At 40.9% G+C, this 16,947-nt stretch overlaps 1 protein-coding gene across 1 annotated transcript in view; it reads right to left on the reverse strand.

Moving 5' to 3' along the window:
• The window catches only part of LOC149317694 (trafficking protein particle complex subunit 9), a 337,712-nt gene that overhangs the window by 206,559 nt on the left and 114,206 nt on the right, over positions 1 to 16,947 (reverse strand). The window contains exon 20 of the mRNA XM_089518016.1: positions 5,681 to 5,834. Within this exon, the coding sequence (XP_089374142.1) occupies positions 5,681 to 5,834 (154 nt within the window). The remainder of the gene's footprint in view (positions 1 to 5,680; positions 5,835 to 16,947) is intronic.

A 16,947-nucleotide genomic window follows, 5' to 3' on the forward strand; every position in this document is an offset into this window, starting at 1 on the left:
GGGGGTTGCATGGACAAGGTGAGAATCAAACCCTGGCTGGAGTCCTACACTCAAACCTCTGCACCACACTGGGCCATTGCATCCCCCACTCCCCAGCCATAAATGCCAATTTGGGACTGTAATCTAAAACCTGAAGATGCCAGCCACAGATGCAGGCAAAACATCAGGAATAAACTCTTCTAGAACATGGCCACATAGCCCAAAAAACCTACAAAAAAACTATGGGCGCCAGCTGTGAAAGCCTTCGACTTCACAATCTAAAACCATTGTCTATAGAAGCTTCAGAAACATGCATTTATATTAACATTTTTTTAAAAACCAGCAAATTTTTGTGTCCTCTATTTTTGTAAAAGTGTCCTCCATTTGAAAATGTTGACTTACATCTGTCCCAGTTTATTTATTTATTTAATTTTTTTCACTTTATTTATTTATTTATTTATTTATTTATTTATTTATTTATTGGCTTCGGCCCCCCAGTTGTCTGAGGGACAGCAACCCGGCCCCCGGCTTAAAAAGGTTGCCCACCCTTGCTCTATACTAAGCAAGAAAATGTATATGTTTGATTGTTTCATATTGGACCAAAATGGTTGATATGGTTGTAGTTTTTTATTATTATTATTTAAGTTGAAAATTAATAAAGATATATATATATATATATATATATATATATATATATATTAGTTTTTATTTATATTTCCCGCCTCTCCCTGCGGTTTGAGCTGGTTTACATCAATAAAAATAAAAATATAATTCCATATAAAATACAGTCAATAAAATCTTAACAGTACTATTAATTTGATAAAATAGCTATATCAACATCTAATTTCATATAAGCATACTCAGAGTGGAGTGTCTTCTTATGGTCTTTTATAGAAAATCAGGAGGATAGGTCCACCAGAAGAGATCCGTCTTAAGTGCCTTCTTAAAGGCATCTAAGGTGGTGATAAGACGGATCTCTTCCAGTAAGCTATTCCACAGTTTGGGGGCCAAGGCAGTAAATGCTCTGTGGGAAGTTATTAACTTGGTCTTTGTATGCTCTAATAAGTTCTTCCCAGATGTTCTGAGAGTGTGGGGCGGATTGTGTAGGAAGAGGAGTTCCCTCAAGTAACTCGAGCCCAAGCCATGTTTTAAAGGCAACAACCAACACTTTGTACTGCGCCCGGAAGCTAATTGGCAGCCAGTGAAGAGATTTTAACATCGGTGTTATGTAGTCCAATCTTGATGTTCCCGTGACCAGTCTGGTGACTGCATTTTGAATTAGTTGAAGCTTCCAAACTTGGTACAAAGGTAGCCCCATGTAGAGCGCATTACAGAAATCTAGATGAGAGGTGCATGTACCACTGCTTCAAGGTCCTTTGGTCCAGGTAGGGACACAGTTGGCGTATCAACCGAAGTTGGTACCAAGCACTTCTGGCCATTGCATTCACTTGAGATGATAACTGTAGAGATGGATCCAGGAGTACTCCCAAACTGCGAACTTTATCCTTTAGGGGAAGTGTGACCCTGTCCAGGATTGTTTGGCAAATCTCCATCCCTGGACTTGGGGAACCTATCGCGAGTACCTCCGTTTTCCCTGGATTCACCTTGAATTTGTTTTCCCTCATCCAGTCCATTATCAACCCAAAGCAGGCATCCAGAGGAGAGACGCCATCCTTAGTGACTGCAGCAGAAATAAATTTGGGTGTCATCAGCATACTAACAACACTGTGCCCCATGTTTCTGGATGATCTCTCCTAGCAGAGATGACAAGAGTTATAGTCCTGCACATCTGTATGATGTAAGTTTGGGGCAGGCTGTGGTAAATTCTTACTGACAATTATAACTGTATGCCATGATTCAATGATATAGTAGTGTTAATCTGGGTCGGTATGCAAAGGGATCTGTCAGTCAAGTGGATGCCAAAATATCTGAATCCTGACCAGAAACCAAGTCAAGTGGATACCTCTAAATTGATGTTGCAGCATTTTGAGTGGTCTAGTGATACTTTTTTGGAATGTTTCATCACTGTTGATGAAACATGGATGCATCACTATGATCCAGACACCAGTCCTTGCAGTGGCGACACCCAGGTTCTCCATGACCGGAGAAAGACAAGACTGAAAGGTCAGCAAGAACGGTAGGTCTTGGCCACTGTTTTTTAAGATGAGGAAGGTACTTTGATAACTATTTTCAGAAGGCCCAAATGGGGAATACGCTAACTGCTGTGCCAATTAAAGGAAGTATTGAGGAAAAATGGGGAGGGAAGCTGTGGAAAGCTGTTTTCTTTTGGTAGTCCAATGCACCTGCTCACCGGGTGGCAAGACCATTGATGTTTTGAAGAATTTGAGTTTTAGTGCATAAACCATCCACCCTACACACTAGATCTTGATCCCTCTGACTATTTCCTGTTTCCAAACCTTAAAAAGTATTTGAAAGGAAGAAAATTTTCAAATGATTCAGAGGTGACAGCAGCAGCAGAGCAGTATTTCAATAACAAGACATCAGAATTTTCTTGGAGGGCAAAAGAAACTTGAGAAACAATGTGCCAAGTGTGTCAAACCTCAGGGTGAATATGTGGAATAACATTTAAGTTTCATGGCTCTAGGTCATTCCCTTCCTGGTCAGGCTGAGAACTTTTCAGCACCCCATTGTAGTGCACTTAAGTGTTCTAAATTAGTCAAACAGGCCAGTCTCTGCACCAGAGGATAAACAGATATAAATCGAACATTAGGAAGGATAATACACAAAAACAGTTGCAGAACACATAAATCTTCCAGGACATTCCATTGTGGACCTCACTGTGGACCTCATAAAGATTCATTGTGGAATCTTTAAACAAACAAATTCAAAGGAAGACTGGAAAGAGAAATAGAAGAATTGGAATATATTCACAAACCCCAGTCTATCCACAGTGGGTTGAACAGAAACAACCAGTTATAACACTAGTTAATAATCCACCTCATGAGGGCTCTGTTGTCCCTTTTATCACATCTCATTTTTGGTTCCTAGCAAGCATCATACTACATTTCAGCAACTCCCTCCACCATCATTATCTACTCACCTTGGTAATATGTTTCCTCTCATCTTTGTCCCCCAGTGACCATCGTTAAAATTGAACTTGTCATCTCATCACCATACCTACAAGTTTTGCATTTCCATGGCACACAATATGCCCAGACAGTTCACTCCATGCATCTGATGAAGTAGAAAGTCTACAAAAGTGTATGTTACTAACTGCTTTCTCTCATTCCGGGGCAAAACAGACCGGCATAAAGAGCTGGCTTGGGGGTGGCATGGGGTGGGGGTGGCCATCTGCTGCAATTCCACCCCTGAACCAGTGTCATGCCATTCACCCAACCAGACAGTGAGCAGTGTGTGAGAACGCTCCTGCGGTGCAGCAATTACACACTGTGCTCTGCAGAAACGGAGAATAGCTGTGGCAGCAGAGAAAGAGGCGCCTTTTTCTGGCGCAAAAAGGAGTGGCATTTTGCCACTTCTTTTTGTGCTGGAAAAACAATGGATCGGGGCTGTGGTATGTGGTTGCCGCAGCCCTAATCCAGCAAGCAAAGGGGCAGCACAGAGCAGCTCCTTCGGGGCTGTCTGTTTCACCTCTTTGTCTCAAAGGTGCTACAACAGTGATTCTCAAATTGGGCAGTACTTCCCCCTCTGGGGGCAGAGGAAAGGTCCCGAGGAGCAATGAGGGAAAAGGGGGCAGCAGGGGGGGTGCTGAGGAAAAGCAGATGGGACCTTAAGTCAAGGTACTGACACACGAAAGACAAGGACAAACAGTGGCCTATAGGACTATGGTGGGGATGAGAGTTGCATGAACTGTCTCTTTTCAGGGTTGCTTAAAACCATTGCACAGACTCAACTGCAAAGACCAGTATGGGCGAGAGGCCTCTTGGTTGTTGCTTCCTAGGTGACCAAGTGCAAAGTGAGCAATGATTGAGCAGCCAGTCAAACAATGACTAAGAAGCCTCTTGCCTGTGCTATCCTTTGCTGCTGCATTGTCAGCTGCTTGGTTGCTGCTCCCAAGGCAACCAGGTGCTGGAGAGCAGGGAACAAGATTGGTTGTTCTGAATTTGCAGTAGAACAGTAGACCTTGCATCAAGGATGCTAGGGTTGTCAGCTAAGAGAAAAGGGGGCATTAGATTGAAAATGTTTAGGGACCACTGTGCTACAAGATCCTTTTGTGTGTATGCCATGATATTGCAGCTAATGGAGCGAAAAAACTGAACATTAATATACAGTACATGAAAAAACAGTGTGATGTACCTTTGGCCTGGGACAGACTGCCGTAAAGCGGCAGGATGGGGCCCATTTTAGGGCTCCGGATTGCGGAGAGACTGCATGGTCCCAAACCCCAGTGCGTGGCGGCGGTGCCATCATGGCGACCTCCCGTCCACATGAGGGCCGCCATTATGACACAAGCGCAGTGTAGCATCTGCACATTGCAATGCCGCGCTTGCATCATTGACATGCAACAGTGCACCAATGGCTGCGGAGGTAGGGTGAGTGGTTTGGCTGCTGCAGCTCCATCAGGAGTTAAAACGGGTGGCTCCAGCCCGCCCTTTCGGGGCAATCTGTCAAGCCCCTTTGGTACTTTAAAGTAGTTATTTCAAAAAGATTTCAGGTCATGGTTTTGATGGTAAATGCTGGAACAACCTTTTTTTATGATGGAATTGAATTAACAGATTGCTGTCATCGCATGGACCACTGTCGTTTGGACTGAAGTTACTTGGAACGCTAGTGTTTTCTAATACCTCTGGAGAACGACTCCTACAGGAATTTCTTTTAGGCCCAAATATATTGCTAGTAGAGTCCTAACAGTTATAGATCCCACTGGATTATGTCCAGAACCTAGCTTCAATTTATCACAAGCTCATATATTACTTCATCTCAAAAAATGTCAGAGCTGATTCCCAATGTGCAGAACCAAAATACTGTACAGTTTTCCCTTGTTCTTACTTAAAACATAGAAAATGGCTGGATCTTGGATGGTGCTCACTTGTTCAGAGAATGGTAAAACATTATATAATACTTTAAAATCTAAGAAATAGAATTAAATGTAAGAATGCTTCAATAAGGGTTTAATGCTTCATTTCAAACTAGGGGCCAGTATGCAGGGGCCAAAGGGCTTTTGTTCTACCCTAGCCTCATGTCAAGCCCTGAGCTGGGATCAGTCAGTCCAGATGCTGATCTGACACTCCTGGACTGATCTTGACTGAAATGGACTTATCTAGTCCAAGAATACCGGCTGTTTGCTGTGAACTTCACAGCAATAACATGTATACCTGACAGCCCCACATGCCCTGTACCTGACTCTGCCGTTGTGTCTGTCCTGAAGGCCCCCACCAACACCTCTGATGTCGTAAGGGGGTACTTGACCATATAGATGTAACCAGGCTCCCTACTTCCACCCTTACAGGCAGCAGTAGAGATCTGCATGATGGATGCAGCAGCAAGCATGGGGTGTGCAGCGGTAATGTAAAAAGAAGGCCTGTAAACACACACTCATCATTGTTTTAGCACAGGCACTGACCTGGGTCAGTACTAGGCCTGGGCCGTGGTATCATGCTCAGGCTCTTGTCTTCTTTCGACTTCTTCCTAGAAATCTGAATCTCTTCCTAGAAATCTGAACAAAGTTCACAGAACTGCTAGATAGTACCCTGGGAAGAAGCATACATTTCTGAAAGGATATAATTTTCCAGAGAATATCTAACTTGCTGTTGATCTCCAGACCTTTTGCTTGCTGCCTCTCCTCTTCAAGCTGCTTTGGGTTTGCAAACTGTGCTCTTTCACCAGGAGAGTCTGGATAATTTTCAAAGCTGAACTTGTCAACTTGGATAGCCATGCTACAATAAAAAACACAGTACCTATTAGAGAAGTTTTCTGAAACAATATTTTGGTCACATGATTAATTTTTCCTTTTCATGTAACATGAAAAGGAATGATATAAAGTGATTTGAATCAATAAAAAGAATTAAAATGAACAGAAATTATGAAGTCCACTTGTAAATATGATTATAGCAAATGTTTACCTTTATTTATAAAATCTCATGGATTTTTAACATAGCTCTCTGCTTTAGAGTAGGGATGTAATTCTTTGCTAATTTTGTTCTTGAAGGGAGCAAAGAGTAATTTGGAGAAACCCTCCCCCCCAAAAAATAACTTTTTTTTTTTAATATACCGCTATTCCAAAGATCATAGCGGTGAACAGCAAGTAAGCTAATAAGCAAGTAAGCTAATTTGCCCCCAACAATCTGGGTACTCATTTTAGCGACCTCGAAAGGATGCAAGCCTGAGTCAAGCTTGGGCCCTTTTGCTGGTCTTGAACTCGCAACCTTGTGGTTTCGAGTGAATGGCTGCAGTACAGGCATTTAACCACTGCGCCACCAGGGCTCCATAGTTAGCAGTTTGGGACTTATTCTGTATAAAATTTGTATATGGGTTTTTAGGGCACAAAGCACAAAAATACAGTTTGAACTGGCAAAGAATGAGATTCTACCCAATCCTACTGTAGAAATTTCTTTCTTCGCAGAAATATTTTCTGTGAAGAAAATGCTATAGTTAGGAGTTATTCTGCACAAAATTAACACACAAGGCTTTTTGCAAAGAAAACAGCATTTTCTACACAAGAAACATTTCTGCCCAAATAACAACTGCAACAATAAATGTGTAAAATTCACATAATTTGAACACAAAACGCTGTTACCTGTGCAGAAAATGCTTTTATTCTGTTGAGGCGAAAAATGTGAATTTAACACAGAATAATGCCAAACTGTAAATATTCATGTTAGGCCAAAATTCTTCCTATCAGGGTTTTTTGATACTCAAGAAACCTGTTTTTCCACCATTCTCCAATATTTTTTAATATTTTCCCCATCCCTACTTCTAAGTTTTTGCTTTTCATATAAGCAGAGTAGGGAACAAAAGAGTGCACATCCCTCTGAACTGTTGTTTAGAATGTTTCAATGGTGCTATTGTTTGTAAGGAAGAGTAATCTTGTACCCTTTACTTTACTTTACTTATCCTTATAACTCCCAAATCTTTTCCTCATGTCCCAAGAGCAAATTTTGAAGGCAAAATTGGGCTCAGATACAGTGTGCTCTTTGGTGCACTTTGTCTTCCAAATCTCCTTTTTTGGTGTACATATTAGAGTTATTATCAACTTCCTCAAGTAAATACAATGAAGTCTTCCTTTTTCCCATGTTGTATATTTCTCAGCAGTAGGAAATGCTCATATACACCCCTCAATTGATAAGGTATTTTGAACTGGGGAGAGGAGTGGAAGTTATTTTGACCAGAGCAAACACATAGAAAAGATGGGAAGACAACAGCAGACATGTCCAGCAACACAAACATGATCCAAAGTAGTACCATACATATTATAGGAATGTGGAATGTCAGAAGCATGAGCCAGGGGAAGCTGGAAATAATGAAAAAGAAAACTGAATGCATAAATATAGCAATCCTAGGACTGAGCAAGCTAAAATGGACAGGTATGGGTCACACTGACTCAATAACTACACAGGATACCAAAATCTGTGGATGCTCAAGTCCCATTAAATATAATGGTATAGTGAAATGGTGTTCCTTATATACAGTGGCCAAAAACAAGGTTTGCTTTTGAAATTTATATTATTTTTTAATACTTTCAAGCCTTGGGTGGTTGACTTGGTGAATTAAAACTCTGTGGATACATAGGACCTACTATACAGCTGAGCACTAAAGTTAGACTTGTCCACGCCATTGTATTCCCGGTTACCATGTATGGATGTGAGAACTGGACAGTGAAGAAAGCAGATAGGAAGAAAATTAATTCATTCAAAAAGTGGTGCTGGAGAAGAGTGCTGAGGATACCGTGGATGGCCAAAAAAGACAAACAAATGGGTCCTTGTACAGATCAAGCCTGACCTCTCCCTGGAAGTCATGATGCTTAAATTAAGGCTGTCATACTCTGGACACATCATGAGAAGGCATGACACATTGGAAAAAAACAATAATGATAGGAAAAGTAGAGGGCAGTAGAACGAGAGGAAGGCTGTATGCTAGATGGATAAACTCAATCACAGAGGTTACGGGATACGTTTGCAGGACCTGAGCAGAGCAGTGGAGGACAGGGGGTCTTGGAGATGTCTCATCCACAGGATCACAATGAGTCAGGGTCGACTTGAGGGCAGCTAACAACAAAACGGTTTTCCTTGAAACGGAATGTGGACCAGTGAATAAAGGGCAAGGAAGAGGCCTAACTGAGCAGAGATCTAAAAATCATTGGGTTTTTTCCATCTATTTTACAGCTTAATTGTGGAGCCCTGGCATATACACTGTTTGTTGTAATGACAGTAACAGAACATGTATAAGAGATTGTCTGTGACATCTTCACAGTGGCAGTTTTGAGTTAAAACTACTTCTCCCCTTCCACCAAGAACATTTACTGCTGATGGCTAATTATGTGCTGAAGAAATTATTTTTAACAAACAGAAATGATTTAACGACTACTGTTTTTATGGCTCAATCCAATATTCACCAAGCTTCTGCAAACATAATTAGGAACTGAAATGTTGATTGCTACATTAGGAACAATTTGCTTTATATATAGCCAAGCTTCATTCACCCAACAGTTTTGATATTCCTTTCCAGTACACACACAGAGAGAGCTTCATTATAGTTTTCATAAAGAGTCCAATGCTTCTTAGGCCTTGAAACCTAAGAATATTTACTAGGCATTTAAATGCCAATTATGAGAGCCAGTATGGCGCAGTGGTTTGAGCACTGGACTATGACTCTGAAGTACAGGTTTTGAATTCCTGCTTGGTCATGAAAATCCACTGGGTGACCTTGGGCATGTCACACTCTCCCAGCCTCAGAGGATGCCAATGGCAAACCACCACCTCCACAGAAACTTGCCAAGAAAACCCTGTGATATGGCAAGGGTAGCCATACGTCAGAAATGACTTGAAGGCACACAAAACACACACACACACAAACTGGACATACTTTGGAAAGTGCTCTAGGTGCTTCCACTGAACAGAACATACATATACATAGAATGTCATATTGTACACCCCTAGTCATTCCAAAAACCAATTTGTGATGCAAGAAGTAAATGTCAGAAAAGTCCTGGAGTAAGAAAGTGGGAAAGAGAGCTGAATCAGGATAATCACCACTACTCCGAGTTTCCACCTCCTCAAACTTTGGCAAAACAGTCTCTCTGGTGAACTGTAGTTCTGCAAGATAATCATGTTTCCACAACCCTTTCTGCCCAAAATCAATCTGGGTATAAAGAGAAGAGGAGTCAAAGGAGGCCAGGGGTAATTGTACCTCTCTGTGCTCAGGAAAAAAATATCATTCAGTAGTACTATCTGTACATCAAAAAGTCAGCTAAAGAACAGAAATAGTACCTAGATGTTATTGACCCACCAGGTAATCCATGTCAAATCAAAATTAGTTTCAATGCAAGGAAAATGTGACTGGTTTGGAAATGGTAGCAGACAAAAGTAAATATTAGAAATATTATATTAGCCTTATCAAAGTATGGGTTTTAAACAGAACATCCCTAGAAATCTCTAGGTCCTCCAGTACTCCCTATGGTCAACATCCACCATACGCTGACCACAGAATCGTTCTGGTGGACAAACAAATGCCTAGAGAAGTGTTCTCTCTAGGAATATCTAGGTCCTCCAGAAAGATTCTATGGTCAATTTCTGGCAGTGTTGCACTAGGATCTGGAGATTGCTAGTGACACATATTAATCAAACCAACAAATAATCAAATCCCCAAATGTCAAAGCCACAAATATGGAGGGCCAACAGTATTATTTTTACTATCAAAGTGTCCAAACTCTACTTATTTAAATGAACACTGATCATCCAGTTAGTCAATTAAACAAGTGTTCAGTAAACTCAAAGCTCATATACAGACTTTTGACAAAGGAGCAATCAATTAAGAAAAACTACAAAGAGCAGGTCTAAGAAATGAGAACTAGATAGAAGTTAGAATTTTTTCTCATTTTTATTATTCCTCCCCCCCCCCAATTAATAATATAGTTACAACAATATGTCAAGTTCCATCATACATTATTAAATCAAATCACCTCTAAATTATCTGTGTATCTATACCTTCATCAACTAATATGTGACACTTATTATTTGTAATAATAAGTAATATATGTATCTTTCTTCAAAGGAACCACTGAGATTTTGCACAGAATGTCACATAAATTAGCTACTTGGACAAATAAATTTAGCCACCCATTTACTGCACACAAAGCAGATTTTAAATGCACACTCTGCAGATGATCACTCAGCTTCAGTGACAGTGGAGAAAATTAACAGTTAATTAAAAAGAACTATGATCTACTGCTAATTTATTGTTATATGACTGTTTCATAAAAATTACTTCTCAAAAATGTACTGTATTATGAAATGCAATTACAGAATGAAATTAGTTTAAAAAGAAAAAAAACCTCCAAAACCATTCATAGCCTAAAACTGGTTTAACAAAAGAAAGGTAAAGGTACTGTTAAAATAAGATTGATCTGGAGGGGAAACTGGTCATTTTCCCATTAATGCATCAACATTCTATTAATTTCACAAACTTTGCACTTACAGATTATTTTTCTAAACATGAATGGAGAGGTAAATTTAGCCAGATTACTGATGTTTCTAGAAGTCTTCATAGTGAGTATATATCATAAGAAACTTTAAGCCTCCATTCTTAAAGTTGGCATCCATAGAATAAAGCAAGGCATATCATAACATAATTCTGGGCAGCCGTATTGGCCATATAGCAAAGTACAATACAGTGGACCCTTGTTATATGCTGGGGTTTGGTTCCAAGACCCCCCTTGTATAACAAAATCCGTGTATGCTCAAGACCCATTAAATATAATCACATAGCAAAATAGTGTCCCTTATAAAAAAAAATGGAAAACCAAGATATTTGAAATTTATACTTTTTTTTAACATTTTCAAACCTTGGATGCTTGAATCCGTGTATAAAAAATCTGTGTATAAGAAGGGCCGACTGTATCTTCCAAAACCCACAATACAGTGATACCTTTATGAAGCCAAATAAAAGGCACATTATACATGTTGCAAACTTTAGAAGCTCCACTGGCTTCTTTATCAGGCAAATATGTTAAAAATTAAACAGGAGAAAGAAAGAAAGATGACTATGGCGCCTTACAGACGGGCCTAAGTGGCGCCGTCGTTGCGCCAGGAATACGCGCGAGGGGCGGTGCTTCCGGACGCGCCTTGCCCCTCGCGCGTATTCCGTACGGCAAGATGGCGGCGCCCTATACAGACGGGCGCGGCCATCTTGACGTAACGGACGCGCAGCATCCGGACGTCTAAACCTGGAAGAGCCGTCGCGAGTGCGCGCTTTGGCACTTGCGGCGGCTCTTCCGGGTTGCCGGAAGGAGTGCGATTTCTGCACTCCTTTTTTGCAGTGCGGAGGAGTCGCGCGGTTTGGCTGCTGCGGCTCCTCCGCGCTGCAACCGGCAGCGGCCCAAGACCGCCCCTTTTGGGCAGTCTGTAACGGGCCTATGTTAGTCTTAGGCCTGCATTTTGTCAAGATCTTGTGGTTGTTGTCCTCAATTCAAATGGTATAGAAGGGTATTGATGGAGGCATGCCCATTCTCCATCTGGTCATGTAGATACTGAGAGATTCTTAAAATCCAGAAAATAAACTTTAAATGCCATTAGCAAGACAAAAAGCTACTGCCTTTAAAATCCAGTTTGCCTTGGATCCGTTGTGAGGGAACAAACCCCTTTGTTAGGAAAAGAATAATGTATTTCTCAGGAAGCCACCATGCTTTTGCATGGAGCCAAACTTGATCTCAAGGGCAGTAGCTTTTTTGGTTGGCCCAATAAAGGCATCACTGTTTTGTGGTTTTTGGATGATATAACATAATTCTGCTTGTGAGTTAAGTGAGGCTTACTCCCAGATGCATATGCTGGGCAAAGTAAGATATAGGAAATAAAATAACTATGGAAAAATGCAGCTATATCAAGCTGGTCATCATCCTATGTTTTCCTGCAGTTTTTATAGGTAATCCTTAGTCTATTTGCACACAGTAACTATTTGCAACAAGGACTTAAAGGATTTCAGGTGTATAAAACAGTGTTAAAAATATACATCCAGAAGAATAAATTATCCTTAGTACTCTCAGAGTAGTTCAGAGACTAACTTAACAAGAATGAGGGATGTAACAGAGATATAGAGAACCATGACATGCTTAAGATCCATGAGGAAGAACAGGGAATGTGCTGAGGCAGACATTTGCCTTGGGTTGAAACCAGAAGCCTTTCCTCCATCCCACATCACATCAAATAATGCTACTGCATGTGAATATTTACTTTGGAATCAAACCATGAGTAACATGGTCAGCATGAGAAGGCTAGCAATAGGCATATATTAAGTCTGCAACAGGGCCTTCTAGGTGAAGAACAACCTATTTTGTGCAGAAGTATTGAAAAAATGGATTTGAAGGAACTATTTAACAGTCAGTGCAGTTTTCATTACCCCTTTATGATTAAGGCTTACTTCAGTTAAAAATGCCAGAGGTTCTCTTTAAATGTTGTTAGGCAACGGCAAAGTTTGCCACTTACTAAATTTGTCTTACAATAAAATCCATTTATACTTTTTGCTGGTTAATATTTTATAACCTCTAAGCACCTTCCATCTCAGGTGATCATGTTTAATGAGATAAGGCGCTATTTTATTGTGCCAATTGTTCAATCTTAAGCACCCATTGTTGCGAATTTAACAGCATGCGAAGGAAAGATTATGTACACTTTGCCTCTGATTAATTTTGTACACCGTACATTTACTTCTGCATGCAGCCCCTGTACCCCAGCACTTTTTGAACTTCTATTATGACATTTTGGAGGTCTGAATAAACATAGAACCTGAAAGAGGTATCCTTTCAAATGACAAAGTTTTTTTTTAATCTGGTAAGATTTTGGGCTTAATGTAGTACAAGTACATGGAGCCTTGTCAACAATTAACTCATTCCAATTTACCGTTAAAAACTGGCCCTTCAAAAGTAGTGACCTCTTTAGTCTCTAATTTGTAAGAGAATAATCAGAAACTGACATTCTCTAATCTTGTTTGTTTGTTTGTTTGTTGGCAACAGCTCAGCATAAGCTTCTTAGGGTAAGGCTCCATGTACTTGTACTACATTAAGCCCCAAATCTTACAAGACACGGAAATAGGGTGCTTGGCCATATGGGTGCAGCCAGGCACCCTGTTTCCTCATCAGACAGGGCAACTGGAGGGCTTCTCAGATGATCACCTGCTAGAAAGGTAAGGAGTGGTGTGCCAGTCCCAGGAGCTGGGTTGCTACAGGGATAGATGTGTGAACTTCCGCCTGTCCCCACACCAACCCAGGGACTACCCTGGGTGAATACTGGGGCCTGGATAGTATGGGCTCAGCTATTCTTGCCTGTATGCTCAGGCCCTTAGTCTTCCCTGTCAGAGGACTCTGATGCCATACAAATCCCAGGATTCCATTGTATGGAGTCATGGCAATTAAAGTGGTGTTAAACTGCATTATTTTTGCAGTGCCAATGCTGCCAGTGTCCCTGGATTTCAGTTTACCTACATCAATGATCAAAGGGCCAAATTCAACACTTATTGAACTTGTCAGACCAAGCAAAAGGGTTTGGTTACTAAGAGTAAGAGTGTAGTAGGATTATTTAAAAAAAACAACAACAACCTTGCAGTGTGTTAAGGTGTGTGGTATTTTCTCAGCCAAATGAAAATTCATCTGTACTGAAAGCTGTTAGGGTATTTTGTCAGTATTCAGATTTAAAGTACTTCTCCAATATTTCTTTGACCAAATGGGAATTTGGGTGTTCTCACAATAAAATAAAATTTGGTTTGCAGATAACCTACTGCCAAGCCAAATATGTTACTTCTGCTTTGTTAGATCATAGGTTTTCAACAAACAACAACAGCAGTGATGACAATGGTGGATATTATGACAATAATATTTATTATATTCCATTGTTTCTTCAGAGCATCTAAAAAATTAAAGCACAATGAATGTTATAATTAAAGCACATTTAGTGCTCTCATCAAGACTTTATAACAAAGAGGTGAATAGCCCTAGATGCTTATAATTTATTTTCAGAGTAATGATAGGTTTTGATACAAGCTAGCTGACATTCCAATATATAAAAAGGCATTACATATTAAAGTGCATGCCCATGACACAATGTTTGACTTTTCATTATCTAATTTTTATATCAGAATTAGCATTAGGAACAGCTTCATTCTCATTTCATTCCTACTCCACAGGCAGAGAAAAGTTTTGCTCACACTGCAGGACTAAAAGGGATAGGGGGTGGTTGATATGATGACCTCTACTATACACTCCACAAATCTGTGCATTAGTCATTAAAGCTTTGTCTCTAGAGGCCTGAAATCAGCCTCATATTGCTTGGAGGGGATTAAAAGAATGAACTGCCAAGGAATTCATTAGTGATGACTCAAGCACTGACTATTATTATGGAAATTTTTTGTTACAGGTCCCTCTGCCTTTTAATGAAGTCAAAGTGAAAGTCCTCTTAGAACCAAGACCAAAAAGGAAATGTGGAAGACTTACACAAATCAACAAAAGTATTGCTGTACAATATTATACTTGAAAAAGTCTATTGCTTAGTTCTATACATGTATTTGAATTTATTTCTAACCTTTATTTCTGACGTTTTTAAGGTGTTATGACCTCTGTCAAAGTGAAAGGGCAGCATCCAGAGATGAGAGGAAAGTGAGACTACACCTGGTGGAGTGCTAAACTTCTCCCAGTAGTAGCATTTCTACTAACTTTATTTTAAAAAGATAGACAGGGAGGGGGGAAGGAATGTGGCAATATTCTTAAGTGTAACTGGTTTTTATTTTAGAATGAGCTTTTTGTGGGTATAAACCTACTTCTTCGGATGTAGTACAAAGTGAAATTAAAGCCTTGAGTTACAAAGCATTATATACAGTTGTGGAAGTGGGATAGGATCCAGAAAGATGTAAATCATGTCCTTTGCTCTACATTTTCAAAGGGTTGGGTAAGGTGAAATAGGTGTTTCAGGGCTGAGAGTGCTTGCAGGTGCAGATCCAAGAGGATTGCAGAGAGGCAATCAGCCTCAGGTGGTACGGGGGAGATTTTCCCTTATTTAAACTGTTGAGAGACCTTCACTGTTTGTCAGAGTTTATTGCATGATCCCTTGGCATGACTGCTGCTAGCACTGGCTTCTTGTATCTTGATTCCTTGTTGCTTTGACCTCGGACCAGACCCTTGTTATCTTCTGGCTGCTTTGACCTCGGACTGCTTTGACCACTCTGACTCCCAGTATCACCAGTATCCTGACTTCGGCTTGGCTTTCGGAACTCTCCCTCATGCCACCTGAGGCTGGTTGGCTAATTGCCTCTCTGCAATCCTCTTGGATCTGCGCCTGCAAGCACTCTCAGCCCTTCTCTCTTTGAACGTAGGCACCTCCAGGCAAGCTTCCTCCCCAGAGTCACCACTAGGCTGTTGCACCATAGGAGGCCCCTCTCTAGCACTAGGACCTGGTTGGGCCTCCTCCTCTGGGGCTGGGAGAGCACAGCTGGGACCTGGCAGAGCAGGATTGCCACCTGGTGTAGCCTCAATCAACTCTTGCTCTGGAGGAGGCTCATCCTCCGAGAGCTGATCTTGGCTGGCCATGACATCAGGGAAACCATTTTACTACACCTATTATATATCGTGGGACTTGAGCATCCATGAATTTTGGAATCCACAAGAGTTCCTGCAACCAAACCTCAGTGGATACCAAGGGCCCACTGTACTTGGTCCTTTGGGGGAGTACTACCCATTTAAAATAGGATGCAAACCCTCACCCAAGACAATCTGAACACAGATACTTTAAATATCAGCTTGCTTGCCCTCACCTGCAACATACCACACCACACAAACAATATCTCCATTCAAGAGTTGGCACAAGTAAATGAGAGATAAGGCAGATTAAGGGTATCTCCCTCTTGATGTAATATGCACATGAACCAGTGTGGTGTAGTAGTTTGAGCGCTGGACTATGGCTCTAGAGACCATGGTTCACTTCCCAGGTCAGCCATCAAACCCACTGGGTTATCTTGGGCAACTCACATTCTCTCAGCCTCAGGGAAAAGCAGTGGCAAACCTATTTTTAATAAATCTTGGCAAGAAAACCCTATGATAGGTTTGTCTCCGTGTTGCCATAAGTCAAAAACTCCTTGAAGGCATACAACAACAAATACATGTACACACACACCATTATGCATGTAATTGGGACATGCCTCACTTTAAACAAAGTAATATGAACCTGGGGTGCATCTACACTGTAGAATTGAAGTTTGACTCCACTTTAAGTGCTACAGCTCAGTCCTATGGAATCCTGGGATTGATAGTTTTACAAGATCTTTAGCCTTCTCTGCCACAGAGTGCTGGTGCACCAGAAAACTACAAATCCTAGGATGCTGTAGGAAAGTGGTGTCACCCACCCACCATTATACATGTAATTGGGATATGTCTCACTTTAAACTATATACATTCATCCCTCCATATTTGCGGCTTTGATATTTGCGGATTTGGTTATTCACAGATTTGATTAATACGTTCTCTCTAGGAATATCTAGGTCCTCCAGTGCAACTCCATGGTCAACTTTAACTAAATGTGGCACTTAAAGACCTAGAGATTCCTAAAGAGAACACTCCACTAGACATCTGTAGCTCCTCCAGTGCAATTATATGGTCAGTTTCTGTTGGACATTGACCACAGAGTTGCATTGGAGGACCTAGAGCTTCCTAGAGAGGTGTCCTCTCAGGTAAAAACATGGTGTTTTTGTTATCTGCGGTTTTCCCATATTCATGGGGATCTTGTGCCTCTAACCCTAGTGAATATGGAGGGACAAGTGGAATATATAAACACTGTAGAAATGATGCAGTTTGATACC

This window comes from Sceloporus occidentalis, unplaced genomic scaffold, assembly GCF_023333645.1.
Source record: "Sceloporus occidentalis isolate IW3139 unplaced genomic scaffold, rSceOcc1.0.p SCAF_3, whole genome shotgun sequence".
NCBI lineage: Eukaryota > Metazoa > Chordata > Lepidosauria > Squamata > Phrynosomatidae > Sceloporus > Sceloporus occidentalis.